At 33.4% G+C, this 22,315-nt stretch overlaps 2 protein-coding genes across 3 annotated transcripts; one reads left to right on the forward strand and one right to left on the reverse strand.

Annotated features, from left to right (window-relative positions):
• The first annotated feature begins 7,254 nt into the window (after positions 1-7,254).
• LOC139512195 (arylalkylamine N-acetyltransferase 1-like) lies at positions 7,255-9,712 on the forward strand. Its single transcript, XM_071299608.1, has 2 exons — positions 7,255-7,553; positions 8,667-9,712. The coding sequence occupies exons 1-2, from the start codon at positions 7,515-7,517 to the stop codon at positions 9,324-9,326; spliced, it is 699 nt and encodes a 232-aa protein (XP_071155709.1). The 5' UTR covers positions 7,255-7,514; the 3' UTR covers positions 9,327-9,712.
• Positions 9,713-12,006: 2,294 nt separating this feature from the next.
• Positions 12,007-22,143, reverse strand: LOC139512197 (DNA polymerase epsilon subunit 3-like). 2 transcript variants are annotated; one of them, XM_071299611.1, is made up of 5 exons: positions 21,985-22,143; positions 15,118-15,194; positions 14,470-14,555; positions 13,417-13,535; positions 12,007-12,207 (listed from the first exon to the last, which is right to left on the reverse strand). In XM_071299611.1, the coding sequence occupies exons 2-5, from the start codon at positions 15,181-15,183 to the stop codon at positions 12,020-12,022; spliced, it is 459 nt and encodes a 152-aa protein (XP_071155712.1). In that variant the 5' UTR covers positions 15,184-15,194; positions 21,985-22,143; the 3' UTR covers positions 12,007-12,019. The 2 variants fall into 2 exon arrangements, with proteins under 2 accessions (XP_071155712.1, XP_071155713.1); XM_071299612.1 differs by having other exon boundaries at positions 21,959-22,137.
• Between the last annotated feature and the right edge of the window lie 172 nt (positions 22,144-22,315).

The raw sequence follows: 22,315 nt of genomic DNA on the forward strand, positions 1-22,315 counted from the left end.
ATTGTAATTACATAATATACATGTTGGTACAGTTATACCATCAGACCAAGAGTCAGACTCTTGTATACAATCAGAACCAAAATCAATATTAAAGGAAGAAACAAACACTAATAAGATTGTATCTGCAGAATATTTCAACTTGTCATATGTAATAAAATGATTTCAACTGGCTACTTGTTTTTTAAACCTTTCATAGCCTTCTCACCTCATTTCTCATACAGCTCTATTTAGATGAGTATTTTAACTACTAATATTTTCTATTTTCTGGTTGTCTTGTATGTTTTTTTAATTTAATTTTATTTTATTTAAAATATTTTGGAGTTAAGTGTGACGTAAAAAAATCAATTTTCACTGAAATAGTACACAATTTTATTGAGAGACCAGCTGAGGACCAACTCCGGTGCGTGATTTTCTCTCTGCGTTGAAGACCCATGTGTGGCCGATCGGCTGGTATGTTTGGCCGGGTTGTTGCCTCTTTGACATATTCCCTATAATTTTGTACCTCAAAATTAAAAAAAAATATATGATCATTTTCATCTTGGGAAGAGTTAAGTTTTGTAAAATTAATAAAAAAAAATAATAAAATCAATAGACACTTTACAAGCAATATAATGTTCAGTCTGAGAGCTACATGCTCTGTTAAAGTCCGGAATGGAGCAGAGCTACATGCTCTGTTAAAGTCTGGAATGGAGCAGATGTATTCCATTCCTTTGATTAGTTTGAGCTTAGGGTTTTGCCATTTAATAAAGGATTTTCAGATTTGAATTTTCTTTAGAGTTCGGTATTTTTGCTATTCTATTTTTTCCTGACTTGGTCTAGACTTTTCCTTATATACAAAATGGTAGATTGAACCCGGTTTGATAACTATCTAAACCTCTCACTTGTATGACAGTCGCATAGAATCCATTATATTGACAAGAATGCGCAAGCGAAACAAATACATAATAGGTAAAATGTAAAATAATTAGTTATATTGGTTAAAACTTTGATTTTGGAAAAACTAAGGATTTTCTTATCCCAGGAATAGATTACCTTAATCATATTTGGCACAACTTTTTTTAAATTTTGAGTCCTCAATGCTCTTCAACTTTGTACTTTTTTAGCTTTAAAACTATTTTGATCTAAGCGTCACTGACAGTGGTGAGTTTTATGTAGACGAAACGCGCGTCTGGCGTATTAAATTATAATCCTGGTACCTTTGATAGTAATTACAGCAATCAACCACAGGCACTTGTCTTATAATTTTTTTCCTATATACAAGTGCCTGTGTTGTCAACATTGTGTTATGATTTGATAAATATAGGCAACAGTAGTATACCGCTGTTCAAAACTCGTAAATCTATGGACAAAAAAAACAAAATGGGGTAACAAACTAAAACTGAGGGAAACGCATTAAATATAAGAGAACAACGACACAACATTAAAATGTAACACACACAGCAACGGACTAAGCATTAGACAAAATCCAATGAAAATAACAAATATAACATCAAAACCAAATACATGAATTTGGGATAGAAAAGTACCGTGACACGTCTTATAGTAATGTGAATTCACACTCAAATATAGGAGAAAACAAACGACACAACGGAACACAACGTAAAAATGTTACACACACAGAAACGAGCTATCATGATATAACAATGGCCATTTTTCTGACTTGGTACAGGACATTTTTAAAGAAAAAAATGGTGGGTTGAACCTGGTTTTGTAAACGCTTAAATCAATATAAAAACAAGCATCTAGGAAGAAAAGAAAATCAATATGGCATTAAGACACTATACAGACAAAGAACATCAGCAAAATTGAAAGAATATATGATACATAATTATTTATAATATTTCAATAGACCCTATTCAAATTTTAAAAAATAATAATAAAAACCTACTAAAGAGGTTTTGTAGAAATCTGGTCCGTCTGTCTTTAAAGTAAAGATGTTCAACTGCACATACACGTGCCCTGGTTTTGAACAGTATACTATCATATACATACGATATCACGGTGGGTATGGTTGTCCTGCGAGAGAACGTACTGTGCTGGTGATTTGGTCCTGACGGGTGCTGGTGATCAATGAAAAAATGTAAACAAAGACGAAAATAATGATTTTTGACGTTTTCACTCATAAAAAATGGAAGAAAACGGTTGAGATTTTTCAATTTTGTTTCTTATGGGTTCATATGTAAACCATTAAAAAGTTGACCCTCTAAACTTTTTCAGTAAGCGTAACACAGAAATGCTCATTTTCAGAAAATCTCGAACTGAAAAAATAAAACAAAAATGCTCATAGAGTCCGCTTTCTATACCGCAATCCACGCGACAAAACTATTTTGTGAAAAAACATTGCAATTTATTAACATTTAGCATTTTCTCAATTTATTCATGTCCTGATACTGTGCTGATGGGTCCTGTCATTGTGCTGGTGGGTCCTGATACGGTGCTGGTGATTTTGGATAAGAAGTTGGTCATATTTGAAACAAATGTTACAAAATCAATAAAATTGGGCAGATAATTGTTGTCAATAGGATCTATGACTCCTATTTTAGCTCTTGTGCATCCATTTGGCTGTTTAATATGTGTTTTGAAATGATCGTAACTTGTATTAAATAATTACATAAAAGGGCAATATCTTTCGTTCAATATCAGATAACAATATATAGTATCTAAAATAAGAATAGTTTTATTAAGATATTTTAAATGCCCCTTACATTGATGCTTCAACAATGATCAAAGCCAATGCCGCATAGACATGTTTGTTAGCGCTCCGCATACCCCTCCCCACTTCCACCCAACCAACCCTCCTCATCTCCTCCTTCATTGTTACAGTGGTGTACCAACACAACAATTTATTACATAAAATAATAACACAAAGACACACATTATTGAATAACGAATGCTTGCAGGTACTGAAAGCTAGTTCAAAGCCGCATTTTCAACTAATAGATAAACCATGTTCTCATATACAAAAATCCCAATCGTGTAGATTAAAAAAGTCTCAAAACTTAAGTTCACATTTTAATGTTTGATGAAGCAGAACTTTAAAAGTGTGCAGTGAATCTTGTTCTCACAACAGTTATTGTCATAATTATGTTTACATAAGACTCATAAAGGAATTAAGAAGGTACCAAGCAATATTTTACAGTTCAATTTAATGATCACGAATGGAAGGAAATGGTACGTAAGTTTACATAGGACAAAAAGAAATTGATATTATTTTTTGGCGAAAGACTTAAACGCTTCCTTGCATTATATAGTACAGCTCTTCTATAAAAGCATGCAAAAAAAACTTTGATTGATTTGCTTGCTATGTTTGCTTGGATGTTTTCAAACAATAGGTAGGCGGAGTTTCAATACATACTGGGATTTGATTGGACAAATACAAACTGACAGGAATTGAAGTTAATGTATATTTTCCAAATAAATTGTAGTATATAGTAAACAGACTACTTACCTGTCGTTTACAAACATCCAAACAATCATAGCAAGCAATTTAATCAATGGTTTGCTTTGCATATATTTATAGAAGAGCTGTAAATTATAAAAAAAAAAGAAATTTTGTTGTCGTAGATGGTTAAATCCTCAACAAAATCACAATATCTTTGTTGGAACGAATAAAGGTTTTAAATCAAATTTTCGTGGACTTTTTAGCTTCCACCCTGACGAGACATGTTAGCTGTTCGTATGCTGTTGCACCTGACGCACGGAAACTTTCACATTTCCATCTTCTTTTCTGAAATATTTTACCCAGCTCATACTTGACAGGACTGTTATCCTAGTAAAAGGTGTAACCAATGAATTGAACACAAGTTAAAAATTCCATAATACTATATAATTCATTTTATGAGTCAATTTGTTCGAAAAAAGTCGAAAAGAAGAGAGTTTTTTTAATGCCATGATTATCTGCCGCTTTCTAGATCTATGCTTAGCATTTATTTCAGATGACATGGACTCCTCACCCTGGTGACCCTGCTGCCTTTCATAACTTTATCCGTATACATATATTAATAGATAAACAAAAGGCTGCAACTGGTATTTGATTCGTTGTAACGAGAATATTTGTGGTGAATGGAAACTGTGAGGGTCAAAATCTTAAATTGCTTATAAATGTTGCTGGACCCAGTTTCGTTATCTGATCTGAATTTTCTGAAATGTGCAAGGTGATAGACATTTTGATTTTTTTTACTCGGTAAGTTTTGCCCTAATTGCTTGAATATTTGCAATATTAAAGCCGATTTCAATGAGTGTGTAGACAAAGGGAATATCTTTGGTTATCTTGCTTGCTGAACAGAAAAGTCATTGTTAGGTTATGTAAACTACCCTACTTTAAGAGTAGACTAGTCCGACAAATGACACATCTTTCTGTCTGTAGGACCAGGCTAATTCGAAAGGAGGGTATAGACCTTACCTAACAATGAGTTCACGGTTTAGCTAACAAGCAAGCTAACCAAAGATATAACATTTGCCTACATACTCAATGGAATCGGCTGTAACTAAAAACTCTAATACATTTTAACAGACAGTGGTCTGGTTTGTTGATGAATATTGTTTTTCCTAGATTCACTCTTGAAAAAATTATTTGGTAACATTTGGTCATTGTAATACGGACGCCAAGACAATAAATGAACCTCACACGATCCCTCGACACAGTTGAGCTTATATATGATCTTATAGCGATTCGGGTTGAAAATCAGTTGAAATTAGGCCAGTTATTTGTGTGTGTAGATTTGTATTGTTTTAAACTGTTATGACTTTTTAAAGTTAAATCTAGGTGTTTAATCTAAGAATTTCTTTTTTAAACTTATTTACTTGTTTTATACTCAATTGGTAGTATGAAGTTACGAGATATTTTAATTTTTGAAATTGAAGGCACAATTAACAAAGCAAACGTTAGTTTCAAATACTTTTAAATAGATTTTTAAGGATAATGTACCCTTGTGTTGATCCCATGCTAAACATAAAAAAAATTTCTGTACAAAGGTCTGTGAATTTTCTACAAAAATAGTGATTTTATTTTCACCAAATTCTCTTTTTCTACTAAATACAATAATGAACTATAAATAATAATGCTTTGCAAGAAGTTTCCCCTTGATACATGTATATGTACAAAATTATATCTCTATTATTCATTGTCTGTGCTGTTTTGATACTATTGCAGTTTGCACATTTTCGTAATTGACAGGCCACAGGAGGGGTGATAAACCATACACGAAAATATAAAATATTGATCTAAGTACTTAATTTGCATCTTTGAACCCCCACCCCGGCTTGTTTTTTAGGAGGGTGTCTAAAAATGGTCGATTACAGACAGCCGAGTACGCATTTTACTTTCCAGGCGTGTTTACGTTGATTGTTAAAGTCCTGAAAACGGATAGATAGAAACAAAAATGTTTGATTTATCTGGCTTTAGATTCAGTTTTTTTAAATATAAATTAAGTCTACATTTTAATATAATAATACTAAGAATTCACAATATAAAAAAATGCAGAAAAAAAATGGAGATGTGAAATATCGTAATAAGCAGTCATTACTACAGAGATGGTGAGTTTGACACACAAAACTTAAAAGCTTAGTGATATTACCAATATTAAAATAAAAAATGTATTTTAGTTTGGTAGTTTTTCCATTTACTCATTTTCAATCATAATTAAGGCACATTTGATTTTTTATTCATAAAATATTTAAATATAGAAAAGTAGGACACATTGTTCACTTCCTCCCCTGTAATTCTTTATCAAAAATATTTATTTATTTTGGAATTTTGAAATGAAAAAGCTAAGAAATCTTAGTTTTGTTAATGTTCTCTAGGTTATCTCGTCTTCATTCTCTGACATATTCTCTGACATATTCTAGTCTGCCCTTTCATAAAATAGTGATTTTTTTTAGTGTTCTATCGAACTTTCGAAAAAAAATACCTGATAACCGTTCAGACAAAAAAAATATGTTGAAAAAATCTTACAGATACAGCAAGTGATTCTTAATAGCTGTAAGATACATTTTTCTTTTAAAATACAACTTTTAAATCTTACGGGAAACTATTCCAAGCTTAACACTTTCACTGTAACCTCGCTCTAACTTATCCCCCATCCCCCCAAAAAAAACCAAACAAACAAACCCGCAATACTATTGTCATTCTTATAGTCAGCACTCAATTTTTCACAAACAAATGTGTTTTAAGCTGCTAAAGACATATGATTCAAACGCTCAGAAAGTCCTTTCTTCTATATTTTTGCTCTCCATTTTTATACAAAACCTTTTACATTTTTATTTTATGGGTTATTGTTGAAGGTCGTACAATGACGTATGGTTGTTAACACATACTTTCTTTGGTTTCTTATGGAAATTTGTCCATTGACAACAAACATACAACATCATCTACTTTATATAAGTATTGTATAAATTACAACGTATTTTGGCGATCTTGCAAAATGATCGTAATCCCGAAAATCGTAAACATATTTTCTTATCTTAAAAGGGGGCAAGAAGGGTTCCATTAACAGGCCAATAAATAAAATCACAGTTAATTATAAAAAGAATAAAAAATAGGTTTTTTTTTTCTCTCATAATAACAGTAAACAGATTCATAACAATGTCAATTTCAAGAAAGCAGACAACAGTTAATTACTAGTAGTCAATAACAGTACAGCATCAATGATCTTGACTGAATATTTGCCACTTTTAACTAAAATATAAAGGCACAGAACCAGGACATAGGAGCACAGAACCAGGACCGTTTTTCTTATCACCAGCACATCGTCAGGACAATTCCGTTTAACGAACTTGCACGACTCTTGCAATTTTATATTGTTGTAATATACTTTGCATGGTACTTATGACCACGCATCAGAGAAAAATTAAGCAACAAAACAGTCGTTTTATTGCCGTTCTGATACAATGTAAACAAACCCACCAGCACAGAATCAGGACCCACCAGCACCCGTCAGGACCAAATCACCAGCACAGTACGTTCTCTCGCAGGACAACCATACCCACCGTGGATATGTCTAAGGACAAATTTTGGATTTTTATCTTCTGAATCGAACTACAATTAAAAGTTATGACACATCGTAACGTGGAACTCTTTCGAAAACATATCTTTCTACTATGACATGTATGTCCCAAGACCATCGTAAGATATAATTAAGTCATATGATACATTTTTAACATCCAGGCCCTTGATGTTTCTTTTTACAACTTATTTACAAGTATGCTAGGTTCATTTAATAATAACATGGACTTTCCGAAAATGAATAATCACATGATACAATTAAAGCGTTTCTCCCACTACACATACATAATCTATTTATAACAAATAATGATTAAATGTCTTTGTATTTTACCTGGATTTTGATCTTTAAAATCAATTTATGATATTTGTAGACCGGTAAAAAAACAGCTCATGCAGAAATTGTGATGTACTTAAATAGTCCATATACAATCATACCCAGTTATTAACACTGATATCTTAGGAAGAGATACAACTACACATTTGGTGTTTCAGAGATCTTTACTTGCGAAACATGTCGGAAAAGTTACGACCAAGACTTGAATTGGAACAGGTATGTGAAAGTTATTTCTCAAATTCGTTTGGTAATTAACAGTCACATATTTATATGACGGTACAGATATAAAAAAAAGGGGGGGACTGAGATTAGCTTAAAGTTTAAGCCTTGAATAAATGCTTTTGTTCATATATTCTACATGTACCTCTTTTTGGAGGAATTTTGAATGACAAGTTATATGCAAACATTCGAATCGTTATCTAATTTTTATTAATTTCGATTAATATAAAATTTTCCTGGAAGCCGTCTCCCAATAAAAATAATTTTGGTAATCGATACTTGTTGTCAATGTAATGGAATTTTATGCTATTTTCATACAAGTGAGAGGTTTAGCTAGCTTTAAAACTTGATTAACCCACCATTTCCTTCAGAACATACTTGTACCGGCCTCTGGATAAAAGATACCTAAAGAAGTTTTTCGCTTTTTTTTTATGAGAAATTATTATACGTTTATCTTTCTTGTCAGCTTGACATACAAAAAAACATAGCAAAAACAAAAGATGACTCCATAAAAACAACATAAAGACTGATAAAAAGAGCCTAACTAAAAGACGGAACTGACTTGTGATCGGGGTATTAGGGTTAGCAGATCGTGCTCCATATGTTACCCCCTCGTATTTTGCTCCTATAAAAAAAAGTTGATAAGTTATATCATGTTATTTGAATCACATATAGATAGTTCTTTTAATACATTTGACCGAATTAAAAAAGCACAAAGGAACATAACTGAAAACCTAAGCCATAATTTTACACGAACCTGTAAATAGAACTATGAACGAACTCCGAAAGGAAAGCTGAACCTGTACCACATGTGACCCAACAAAACCATATTAAGATTCTTTACTCTTGCCATAAACACTTTATCGATGCCATTATGTCAACCTGTAACATGCAAGAGTTTATAACCTTTTTCTGAGTATATATTACGTTGTTTATCACAGATATGCCGTCAACATCTTATTCTTTAGAAGATAGATACACGCAAGTATAGTTATTTAGTAAATTAGTAGCTGGGTAGAATTACCTATGAGAGTTCTCCTAACCACCTTCCTAACCAACCCTTTCTCTATAACCATATAATGATATTAATAAAACTGTTTTCCTTTGCAGGCATTCAATATTATTGCCAAACAATTTGAATTTAAAGATGCCCATTTAGAGTTGATGTCTGACGGAAGACAAGCGGACTTGCTAACCTTCATCAAAGAGCATTTTCATCCTGACGAACCGGTAATGCGAAGTATCGGTTATACTCCTGACGAAGAATATGATCAACTTATCACACTGTTTCACAAAGATAATCTGTCTCTCGTGCTTGTTTCTGATAAAACTAATGAGATTATTGCATGCAGAACAATGGGTTTGGCACATAGAGATGAACCATTAGATCCTTCCGAACTAGAAAACGAAAAACTTGTAACACTCTTTAAGTTTTTTACCCATAAACACGAAGAAATGAATGTTTACAAGCGTTTCAACATAGAAACGTCTCTAGATTTCTTTGTTTTAGGCACGCATAGAGACCATAGAAAACAAGGGATTGCTTCCAAAATTTTCCAAGCTGCAATGTTGTTTGCAAAAGAGCTTGGACTGAAGCAAACGTGTATCCATGGTGACGCAACAGGTGTTTTTTCTCAAAAGATATTTGAGAAATTTGGATTTGAGACTTTGCACACTTTTAAATACGACGAGTACAAAGTTGACGGCGAAATCGTGTTTAAAGATACTGGTATTCATAAATCAACGAAAGTGTTTGTGAAAAAATTATAAAAAAAAAGTAATAACAAATAAAATACCAATAAAAGCAATGCAAATTAATAACAAATCAACGCTACGAAAATGGTAGTTTTGATAATATAAAGTACTAGTATAGTGTTTTCAAAAAATGACATCTTTATGAACTAGCTGTCATCATGAATAGAATTAAGTATTTGATTTAAAACAGAGGCCTGAGAGAATAGATGACAAGACGTCATGGTGCGTTTCAATTCATGTTATTGGACTAAGAGAACCACCAAACTTTTGAAGGAAAACAGGCTATCATAGTCATCCAAGATCGACGTCTGATCTCATAGCCTAAGTGTTGAAAGGCTCGAAATTACTGTAGATGATTCTGGTTGTTAATTTGTATTATTAAATTAAAAAATATCAATATTCGGTGTCGTATATGGCAATGTTTTTGGTGTGTTACAATATGTATAACACCAGGCAAAGGTCTAATAATGACAAATGTCCATTCTATTGAGGAGATATCCTATAAAGTCATCTATGATTCTATACCTTTTACTTTAGCACCCCATTATTCTATTACTTTTGTCTCTAATTTTATTTTCGGGCCCCTTATTCTGCTATTTTGGCTCATTAATTTCAATTCTATAAACCCCATCCAAACCGTAGCTGCTGTATTGCTATAGTCTTCGATGAACATGTTCTCTGTGCAGTAACTGTAATTGTCTTCTTGTACGGGTTCACGGGTGTCTGTGAAACAAAATTCTTTTTCCATCATCGACCTCATGTTGTTTCATTGTATCATTTTGTGTACCCACTGCATTTTGGTGTTTACTGCATCCATTTGTAATAGTACTGGTATGTATTTTTTAACCATGAGGCATTTTTATCGTGTTGTTTAATTTGACCCTTGTAAATAGGTACCAGGATTATAATTTAGTACGCCAGACGCACGTTTCGTCTACACAAGACTTGTCAGTGACGTTCATATCAAAATATCTATAAAGCCATACAAGTACAAAGTTGAAGAGCATTGAGGATCCAAAATTCAAAAAAAGTTGTGCCAAATATGGCTGAGGTAATCTATGCCCGGGATAAGAAAAGCCTAAGTTTTTCGAAAAATTCAAAGTTTTGTAAACAGGAAATTTATAAAAATGACCACATTATTGTTATTTATGTCAACACCGAAGTGTTGACTACTGGGCTGGTAATACCATCGGAGACCGGAAACGTCCACCAGCAATGGCATCGACCCAGTGGTGTAAATAGTTATCAAAGGTATTAGGATTATAATTTAGTACGCCAGACGTGCGTTTCGTCTACATAAGACTCATCAGTGACGCTCATATCAAAATATTTATAAAGCCATACACGTACAAAGTTGAAGAGCATTGAGGATCCAAAATTCAAAAAAGTTGTGCCAAATACGGCTAAGGTAATCTATGCCTGGGATAAGAACTTTGTCTGTTCCTAGTTTCACATAACATCTCATCCATCAAGTCACATCCTAGCAACAGGACAACAACTTGGCAAAAAAAAGACAAAAATCAAAATACAAAAAATATTAACACAAAACACAACTTAGAAAATCTAAATACTGAGCAACATGAACCCCACATACTATAGGGAGTTGGTGTCAGGTACTCTAGAAGGACAAGCAGATCCAGCTTCACCTGAGACATTTGTCATGTTACTTTAACTGCTGCTGCTGTTGCTCCTCATCTAAATAAAGAACAGTTATTCCGCCTCAGCCTGGCACCTTGGAACCTTGTTATTTTTTTTTTTTTAGCAAATTTGTTTTACTTGACATTGATTGTTTGGAGGTTTCCCTTCTTCTCTGGTCTCATATATCAAAATGTCAAAACATGTATCTTTGCATTGCACAAGCTCATGTTTTTCTCTTGCAGTTAATGACATGTTTTAAACTTTGAATGTTGGATGTGAATTGACTTATTTTATTTTTGTCTTAGATGCATATTTTTTTTTCATTTTTATTGTTACTGGCTTTGAACTAGCTGTAATTGCGAGTACTCTCAGATCTGTACTTTCTTTTTTGTTGTGGGGATGTATATTCTGCCAGGTCCAGTCTGTTTTTATTGGACATTGTTACTGCTGTGTATCTATCTGATAAGTAAAGCCCTTTTCAATTGATTTTTATAGCTTGTTCTTGTGTTGTACTATTGCACCAGTGTCCTATATAAATCATGCAGTTATTTTTCTCATTGAAATTGTTTTACATTTTTCATTTTGGGGGCTTTTTATAGCTGGCTATGCAGTATGTGCTTTTCTTATTGAGGAAGGCTGTACAGTGACCTATAGTTGTTAACTGCTATGTTATTTGGACTCTGGTGGAGAATTATCTCATTGGCAATCATATGACATATTCTTATTTTAACAACTGCATTATTTTATTGACTTTATAATAGGTGTTCCTCTTTAAAGTGATACAATGATTAATCATAAAACAATTGTTGTCCTAGCACTCCCTAGGGTTGGGATTGTCCTTGTAAATATTGTTGTAAAAAAGTGTGTGACACATCTCCATTAATCCCGAAAGGTGTACACAGATTCCACTGTACCCTCACAGTTCTCGAGGGGTGCTCTGAATAACAGAGGAATCTACCAGTACATACATACATGGAACCAACATCTATAACACCATGCAGAAGAATGGCTTCCACAGTCTATTCAAGATTGACAAAATTAAATGAAAATGAACAAATTTAATTGCATCTTTAATTATCATCATCAGATATAGTAACAACACTCCCAACAGGTGTGTCCTCTTCCCCACCAGCATCCTCTTCCATTGCTTCTCCCTGTCCTTCTTCGTCTGAGTCTGCAGCAGTTTTTTCTTCTTCTTTCACTTTCTTTTTCCTTTCTGATGCAGCATCCTTTTTACTTTTCTGTTCTTTCCTGTATTCTGTAAAATAATAGTTTTTAACATTAAACAGTTTCAATGTTAATGCACCAGATGTGCAGCACAATTACTACCTAAGGGTCTGGATGGGGTTTACAAAAGAGAGAATAATGAGCAGAATATGCAGAATAAAGGGCCAATAACAGTGTGTGTGTGGTGTGTTTTAAAAATGATAGGTAATAACTTTGATGCACACCTGTTGCCAGAGGGGGGATTCGAGGGGACTGTATCAATCCCCTCCTTGAAAACAAATAAGCAGTTAAAAGTCGACATTCCGTTTGAATTGTCATTGCTAAAGTTGAGAATGATTGTATTGCCAGTCCATGTAACACCTTCTTGTTACAGGCCTGTGATGAATAATAAGAAACTATGGAACAGAAAAAGTTTCTTAAATGCTTTACATGGTTAAGAAAGATTTTTTTTATAATCTGTCATTATAAGCTATAGTTAATATAATTTTATCCTGCAATTGGGTGTACTACTATACAGATACAGCCCTACAGATATCGCTATGCTGTATCTGTATACTATACAGATATCGCTTTAAAGCTCCGCCCACTGCCGGACTGAGTATTGTTTGAACCTGTGTGACCTCAGAATGTGTATTCCAGTTGCATTCCAATGACGATGACAATTGTCGATTTCAAAACTTGAATGTGTATGATTGTGTTACAAAATCAACCATGTCAATTTCAGCATGCATGTTTAGTGAATGTCAAGTCTGAAGCGTAGGACAACTCGTACACTTCTGTTTCAAAATTGACAATGTTTTGTTATTTGTTTTTACTGTTGAAATTAGTTGTTATGTTAAAATAGATAATTATTCACCTGGAGCTATGTATTATTGTTGACCATTCGAGATTCTTTTTTGCGAACCCGTCTTCAGCGTAATGTGTGATTTTGATATTACTACTCGGGCCTCAAGGGATTACAAATCGAAAATAATGCTAAATATGTTCGTTTTTGTGTCTTTCAAAACACAATCAATATACAGAATTAATTGCAGGATAAAGACAATAACTGTTTAGTGTCTTTAAATATCAGCTGTATTTGTACTCGGCTCGAAACAGGTGTAGTAGCTCGCTAAAAGCTCGCATACACCTTGTTTCCTAGCCTCGTACAAATACAGCTGATATTTAAAGACACTAAACAGTTATTGTCTATGTATTGTAATGAAGGGTTAATGTTATACAAATAATGATAATAAATTACCTTCTAAAACTTGTTTCAGGGGTTCTACAAACTGGTCAAACTCCATGTCTTCCATCGAATTAATTACATCTGTAGCTGATATTGTCTTTCTTTTTCCTTTCAATGCAAGGTTATTGGCACTAGAAATGAAGATTATAATTTCTTTATTTTATACAATTTTCATAACACAATACAGAAAAGACCACAAGCTATTATTACTTTATATCATAGAAACAGTAAAAAATTCAAAAAGTATGATCAGAGAGAAGATTACAGGTACAATTAAGAAATGATTGACATGAATGCTGTGGTAACAAAATCTCCTATTTTTACCAAATGTATACATATGATTACAAAGGTCACTGGTCACATTTTTTAAACTAGATACCCCAATGATGATTTTGCCAATTGACCATTTTGCTCATCATGACTTATTTGTAGATCTTACTTTGCTGTACTTAATTGCTGTTTACAGTTTATCTCTATCTATAACAATATTCAAGATAATAACCAAAAACAGCAAAATTTCCTTAAAATTACCAATTCAGGGGCAGGAACCCAACAACTGGTTGTCTGATTCATCTGAAAATTTCAGGGCAGATAGATATTTATCTGATAAACAATTTTACCCCATGTCATAGTCAAAATCTACATTTTACCCCTATGTTCTATTTTTAGCCATGGCAGCCATCTTGGTTGGTTGCCTGGGTCATCAGAAACATTTTTTTAACTAGATACCCCAATGATGATTGTGGCCAAGTTTGGTTAAATTTGGCCCAGTAGTTTCAGAGGAGAAGATTTTTGTAAAAGTGAACGGACAACGGACGACGGACGCAAAGTGATGAGAAAAGCTCACTTGGGCCTGGTTAGCTAAAAACAGGAAATGGTTGACATCTAAGTTTGATGCAAGAGGAACAAATGTTCCAAAAACTAAAAAAAAACAATTTTGAATGTTTTCCTTTTAAATTATTCCAATTTATATACCCTTTCACTGACAATATTTCATGATACTTTTAAAATTGTGAAACACATTATATTTTATTGATTGTCATTTGCTAAAGGTCATTCACTCACCATGATGTAGCATATAAAACAAACACACTGGCAGCTTTAGATATAGCTAGTCTGGCTTCTTTTGATATATTAACACCTTCTGGGATCTGATAAATAAAAGATCAATATATGTCAAGCAAAATACATTGAAAACACAATAATTAATACACAAATGTCAATATAAGGAAACAAAATTGAAATAGTATAAAAGAGAGCTACTGGGAACTTCAATGGAGAGGCTCACAGGAGCTGGTATTCCTCAATTGGCTTAATTGTATAATTAGAAGTATATATATAATAAAAGTAATAAATTTATCATTTGCATTTCTAAAAATATTCAATCAAAATATCACACTTATTTACCATCAAAGTCATGTCATGGGAAATCACATCAAAAACTACAGGAATGAAGGTTTAAATATCATATTCAGGTTAAACATGTCATATAAATAAATTATTTTATTTACTTAGTATGTTCAACACCACTTTTATATGAATAAAACATTCAGGTTGGGTATGTTTAGTAAAACTGGCCCCCAAAAGTACAATTGGGTACTCTAATTTCCTTATAAATGTACATTATGTACATTGTATATGACTGTTTGAGTGTCAAGTAAGAATACAACAGAAGAACAAATGAACTGAAAAAATATTTTTATCAATACTTACAGCATCTTTTATAATTCTCGTGACAACTGCATTTGGAAGATTGAGATCTTCAGGTCTTTCTGCCATTGTTCAAAAGTCTAAAATGGACAAAATCATTACATTTATCAAGCTAGTTTTTAATCATATGCACAAGTTTTCTCATTTGAATTGTTTTACATTTTGCAATTTTGGGGCAATTACAGCCAACTAAGCATTCTGGGGTTTGCTCATTGTTGAATGCTGTACATGGATGGTGACCTATAAGTTGTTAATTTCTGTGTCATTTGGTCTTTTGTATTGTGAAGAGTAGTCTCATTGGCAATTTTACCACATTTTCTTTTTTATAATTGAGTGTACATCAATGAGACAGCAGCCTTACATGTATGTCACAAACAACCAACAAACATCTAATGGTAAACATGCAGTCTTCAACATAGACACATGCTATATATATATACAGAGGGTCCACTGTCCATAACATTATTTTTCCTACTCAAAACCTTTCGTAAAATATGGCCATATTTACACCACATTACAAATAATACTCTATGTAAAGAAAACATGTGCACCTGGCCGTATTCTCCCCAGGATTTTTTATAGGGCTGTGGTAAACCCGAGATTCTCAGTAACTTTTTGGCAGTGCCAGTGCTTGGTTCATATTTTAATGGTTTTTTTTCTATGTTTTTATATAATATGCTGCTGACATTGGCTCTTGTAATGTTCAATGTTGTCCTGATTGAAGTTATCCATTTAAAGGACTTGTATATATAGTAAGATACAAATCAATGCCCATTAAGTGTTTGTAAATGTTATTGTTTCAGAATTATCTTTTTACCTCCAAATGTAAATTCAGATAATTATATATAATCAAGCAAAAATAAGTACTGACAAATTCATTCCATGTCAAAAAGTGGATATTTGCCCTTCCAAAATGGATGCGCCTCTTCATTATTTCTAGAGCTGACTGACAGTTTTGCATCCATATAATCAGGCCTCAATTTGTTCATTTTTCATTTCTCTCTTCATTTACATAAGTTTAATCTTTCTGTCACACGTCTAGTTATTTATGTCTTTATTTTATTCACTTGAATCACCAACACAGTTTTGTTAATATATTTTAATAAATTTTTGGTCAGAAAAATCACATTTGCTAACCTTAGGCACCGAAACAGTGAAAGTCACAAAATTTTTTAGCATTTGCTGAAAAGTAAATTCAATAATGCAATCAATCATTTATATTATTTTCTGTCGGATGTGTAAGTCGATCTACCTGTTCAACAGTCCGAGGTGATGTCCATGGCTATTTTGCCAGACAAGCTGGAAACTTATGTAAACAAACCTTTGGGCCAGGTGAGCTAATCAAAGAGCAGAATGCTCTGAGGGAAACGATTGCCATATAGTTTTCATTGACACATATATAGCAGTTCTGCCAACTTTTCATTAAGCAAATTCCTGAGATTTGGCCAAAAAGAGGAAAAAATTGATCCAAGGATACTGCTGCAAAAAAGCATGAACATGCGTGAGTCTCACACATTTTTGGCAGCCCTGGCCTTGATAGTCCAAATAATTATGACGTCTTGAAAGGCTATTATATTTTTTTTCTTTGACGCTTTATTTCGACGTCGAAGTAAGGCGTCAAAGAAAAAAAAATATGATAGCCTTCCAAGACCTAATTATTTGGACTATGGCCTTGAAGGCATAAAACTTTGCTCAGTGCTTGGAGCACAAAAATCATGCCCGAAACAAGAAATCAAGCAATTTCATTGGTTGACTTTTTAGTATGAGTACAAAAAAACTGACTCGAAAGTTTTATGATTGCAAGGCCTGGTACAGCTGGATAGTATTATTTTCAAAACTAATTCAACTGCACATGCAAAGGTAATATAAATCTGAATAGTCACTCAACTTTAAAAATAGCTAATCCCGGATACAAGTGTAGGAGCAATGTACTTATTGTGTTTTATTTGTGTGCTATCAATTCCAAGTTTACTTTCCACAGCAGTCACTGAGAGAGAGAGAAGGTATTTCACTTCATAGTTCGAGATTACTCTGATGTCCGACGGCTGATTTGCCAGACAAGCTGGGACCATGGGGGACTTTTATGCTAGTATACTTAAATTACAAACTTAAATAGTCCCAGTCTCATATATTATATCAAGTATTATTGGATGCCGAATTGAATTTTAAATAGGTGCCGATTTGACTAGATGCCGATTTAACCAGGTGCCGATTTGACTTTTTCTATGCCTATGGGTGCCGATTTGACTTGTACCCAGTAATCTCGGGACTATTCACTTCGTATCTTATCACCGTTAATTCTAAGAGGAACCCCATTTCCCAGTCCCATATATTATATCAAATATTATTGGATGCCGAATTGACTTTTAAATAGGTGCCGATTTGACTTTTTCTATGGGTGCCGATTTGACCAGGTGCCGATTTGACTTATACCCAGTAATCTCGGACTATTACTTCGTATCTTATCACCGTTAATTCTAGGAGGAACCCCATTTCTAACTCTTTAATTATTAATTTCCTTTTGGTCAGTGGGCATGAATCCTTCCGTACACTCCTCTGTTTAAATTGAGACGATTTTGACGAGAAATACTTCTGAAAGGGAGAGAACTCGAAATGATAATATGGAAGACTCCATTTCGGCTAAAGGGGTGTTATAGGTAAAACTTCATTGATTTTAATTTAAATGATGCATATGATTTTAAATTATGCAACAACAATATTAAACCCTCAGTAGCAGGCAGACATAGAAGACATAGAATGAGTTTCAAATTAATTAATAAGCGGGGAATCCAGAACAACCACTCAATCTGATACCCCTTGAAATCAAGAAAACTATACGCATGCGCATTAATACATAAACAAACCCGCGATTTGCGATTTGGAACAAGAACGTTTATTTAATTTATGATATGATGAATGAGTCTCAATTTCTATATGAGAGTACAGTATCAGTTTCATAAAGGTAAAATATAGAAAACTCCACTTCAGTTCTTATATGACAGAAATAGAATTATCGAAATTCAAAGAACTCTCGCATTTATCAAAACTGGGGAATTCCCTCTGACGTGTTTCTAAATTTATAAAAACACTAAATATAAATACTGCTTTATTTTCCGTGTTGTTAAAACACGCATATAAGTCAACGGAAAAATCAAACATGAAGATTATGAGAAGAACATTACAGGAAAGTTGTTTATGTTCAATCCTTTTGCTTGTTTTTACCTTTTAAAGCAAGACAATCATAAGAATCTGAGATGTTGCTGAATGTTTAGAATAAAACGGTTGACGTGAGGGAATGAGCCCCCGAGTCAACGGTAGAAGTCTACAGATTGCTTAAAAGCAATCGTATCCCAAAAATGAACAAATTGATACCAGATTTATATAATTCTGAGGTCGTCGGTTGGCACCAGAAGCGACGAAGCAGCGCATCTATTTGGAAGGGCAAATATCCACTTTTTAATATGGGACAAGCTCTGAAGTCCCACGGCCCCAGCTTGTCTGGCAAAACAGTCGTTGGACGTCAGAGTAATCTTGAACTACCTGTTCAATTGGCCGTTTCAGAATCTAAAGCATCATGGGTAATTTCATACACCTTATCGCTATTTGTCCGCCATTGCTGGATATCACACAGGTTCCCATAATATTTTGACGTCATAAAACAAAATATCTGACACTACAAGGCCGTTTTTATTTAATAAGTTGGTTTACGGACATCAGCCCAAAAAACTTAGGGTAGGAGGAGGGAAAAAAAATAAATTTAAACTAGATCTTTCCAGTTTTTTTTTTTACTTGGTTTACGGATATCAGCAGGGCTCACACTTTTTCAGAATTATAGGGAGAAGTGACTTTTCTTTTTGAAACTGATAGGGAGAAGTGGTGAGATTTGAAAGAGAAGTGCTCATTCGCTTGGTGCCCTACAATGTTTGGATTTTACTATAGTATAAAGGGTCATATGTTAAATAATGTTCTTTTTATATTGTTCAATTCATATCTGAGTATACAATTAAAGTAACATTTCAAATTAAAAGTTTTACTTAGGTTCTTGTGAGAAACTTCCAACTAAATATTTAATATCTAGCACTAAAAAAAATTTTTTTTTATTTTGAAAAATGTAAAGAAATTATAATATATCAATTACAATTTAATTCAAAACTATCTTAAGTATGAAATTCAGTGTCTCTCATCAAAAAATATATAATTTAAGCTGGGCCATAATATATTGATATTAGCTAGCAGGGCCGTAACTAGCCTCTTCAAATAGTGAGGCAAAATATATCGCCGAGCGGAGCGAGGCAAAAAAATTTGGCGAGGGGACTGGGACCGCTCAAGGCCCCCCAGAAGCTCTGAGAAAAATAACGCAAAATCGTGCATTCTGAGCGTTTCCCAGACTCTTTCTGACATTGAAACGCAATTAATTTTTAGCTTTCTTTCGATAATATTCTGGTCTGAAAGCAAAAACATAGATTCATTTTAATTTTAGTCTTTAAGGTTTTATGGACAACGCAAAATTCGTAATTCTCCTAATCATTAATACCGGATCTGTCTGTCTGTTTTAGTCTTGTATTGTGCTTAGACTTTGGTGACATTTTTATGACTAGATTGGAATATAGTGACAGTGCAGTATTATGCTTTAAATACTAGAACTGCTTAAGTCGACACTAGGGACCATCTTGACCCTGTTTTACGGTATTAATGATTCTTTTATTGTTGAAGACCCTCCAGCAACTTTGACCAAATGATTGATCATTAGTATTTTTTTTATGCAATGACTTTGTGTGCGATTAGGTTTCGTGCACATTTACTCCATATTCCTTTATTTTCTGTAAAAGGGTCTGAACATGACGATAATGCAAGTTTAACACATCAATGGAAATGGTCATATGGCAATACATTATTGCTTTTTTTTCAAATTATTTGATACCGTAAAATTGGTGACCTTACTCTAATTTAAACCATGCCAGCTATCTAGTTTTATTAACCAAAAGAAGCCAGTTGTGAATTCTCTGATATCAAATTCAATTCTCAATGCAGAAACGACCATTTTTTTTTTTTTTTTATGTCTAGTATATTTTTAAAATATTTTCTCGCACAATATCTGGACATCAGTGGGCATGCAACATTGCATAACTACACGTTTACAAATGAAAATCAACACTCAGACTATTGTCATAAAGTAGGACAATAAATGAGCAAAAGACAAACCCGGGACACAGAAGTTCAAACAACAGACCATCAATTCTGAAAACTAAAAGTAAAAAAGAAACATGGATCACGAAAAACATGCAGGGGCGACACCAGAGAGTGAAGAGAACTTGCTTCTTGTTAGACACTTTCCGTGAAAACAATTTGAAATTAAGACAATCTTTTGTTTCATTTTTTTTTTTTTTTTTTTTAATTTCTAAGATGAGGCATTTGCCTCATTTGCCTCAATGTAGTTACGGCCCTGGCTAGTGTAATAGTCTCCGAGTTAAGCAACTTTAATAAAGTTTGAAACAAATTCAATACATAAAAAATATAGGGAATTATATACACCAATCAATTAGATGTAACTAAAAGTCTCTTAATGCATGTGAAATACGTAATTTTTTCCTTTGTGGTCAATATTCGTCTGTCAGCTGTTCCATCCGTGCGTCCGTAATAATTATTGTAAAAGTACGGATTTCGGTTTAGCTGGTCCGGTTCAGATCCGTACTTTAGGAATCGGTAAATGGCGGACGAATGCAAGAAAATTTACAAAAATAAACGATGTTTGACAAGTTATTTGGAAAGGAACATGACGTTTTTAATGCAATAAATGGATTAAACATTTACTAGAGGCAACTTTTATCACGTTTAAATGAAGTAACAAACTTATTTTACCGCCGAAATTTAGGTTGATGTACGTTTTCGAGTAACAAGCACCGGAACTTGCAAAAATGGTCGAGGTGATAAAAAGTTGTATTTTTTATCAAATAAACTGCTACACACTGCAAATACAATGCTTCAGCCTCTTTTCTTAAGATAATGAACCGTTTATGTCTTAATTTCTTTAATTATCAATAAAAAAATGATGTTTCATCAACTTGGTAAAAATTGAAAATGTCCGATGACGGAAGCGACTGAAAGCGAGTATCGTCAAGAAGAGGGCGACTTGTTTTCGCTTTTGGGTGTCGGGGAAAGCTTACCAGTCACGTTCCGGTGCACTGGTTAACGATTTTTTAATGCAGTAATAGGAACCAGAATACGAAACGTAAACACAAAAATTCCGTTTAAAATTTTCTTAGTAAATCGAGAAATATGAGGTCGGCGGAAATAATTTTTAAGGACAAATGTGCGTTTATTTTTATTTGAATTAGCGAAAATTCGGGTCGGCGGATCCGTAAACCAACTTATTTAATAAAAACGGCCCAATGGAAAAGTAATTGTTGTATGCGTCAAAAGTTCAAGCGGGCGGGTCAGCCGGGATTAGCGATAAGGTGTATTGTTCTTACCCCAAAGTGAAAATAACGTTACGTCATTGGTTGAATTTCGATTGTTTAGGACGTTTTAAACCAATCAAAACGCTTTGGTGTACGCTTTTGAAAATATTACCCAGGATGCATTAGATTCTGAAACGGCGAATAGCTCCATCATAAAATAAGGTTAAGGAGGCATATATAACAACATTAGAATATTGTGACCGAATTGACTATTATTGTAGAAACGACTACGGCTGAACTAGATTTTTATCACAGCCACTTGTTTCTCTCCATGGGAAGACCCACTATTAACGTTTATTTACGAGTAAACAAGTGCCTGTGATTTTTATTTTAAAATTTATTAATTTTAAATTTAATTTTTAGTTGTGTTAAAAAATAACACTAACAGCCCCGGACGTCAGTACAATCTTACATTTGTCAAAATGTAATAGATGAAGAAAACAGGATAGTTGATGTGAAAGTCTCTTGTCGAGTTAATGTTGCAGGACGTTTACTTATGTTGGTATCCTTCTTTGTTTTCCAAGCTTCCCGCCATTTTAATTACTACTGGCCATGGTGCTGTTAAAAACCGAAAAGACGATCAATCAAATAAAGATAAATATCTGTCAATATTTATATAAATGATTAATGCAAGTCCATCCAGTTATTATATCTTTCCTTCTTAATTTCGAATTTAAATGATTTCAAATATCATTAGTAAATATATTGGTATTTCATTTCTTGCTATATTTTCGGTCCTTTAG

The sequence above is a fragment of the Mytilus edulis genome, chromosome 2, assembly GCF_963676685.1.
Source record: "Mytilus edulis chromosome 2, xbMytEdul2.2, whole genome shotgun sequence".
Taxonomy (NCBI): domain Eukaryota; kingdom Metazoa; phylum Mollusca; class Bivalvia; order Mytilida; family Mytilidae; genus Mytilus; species Mytilus edulis.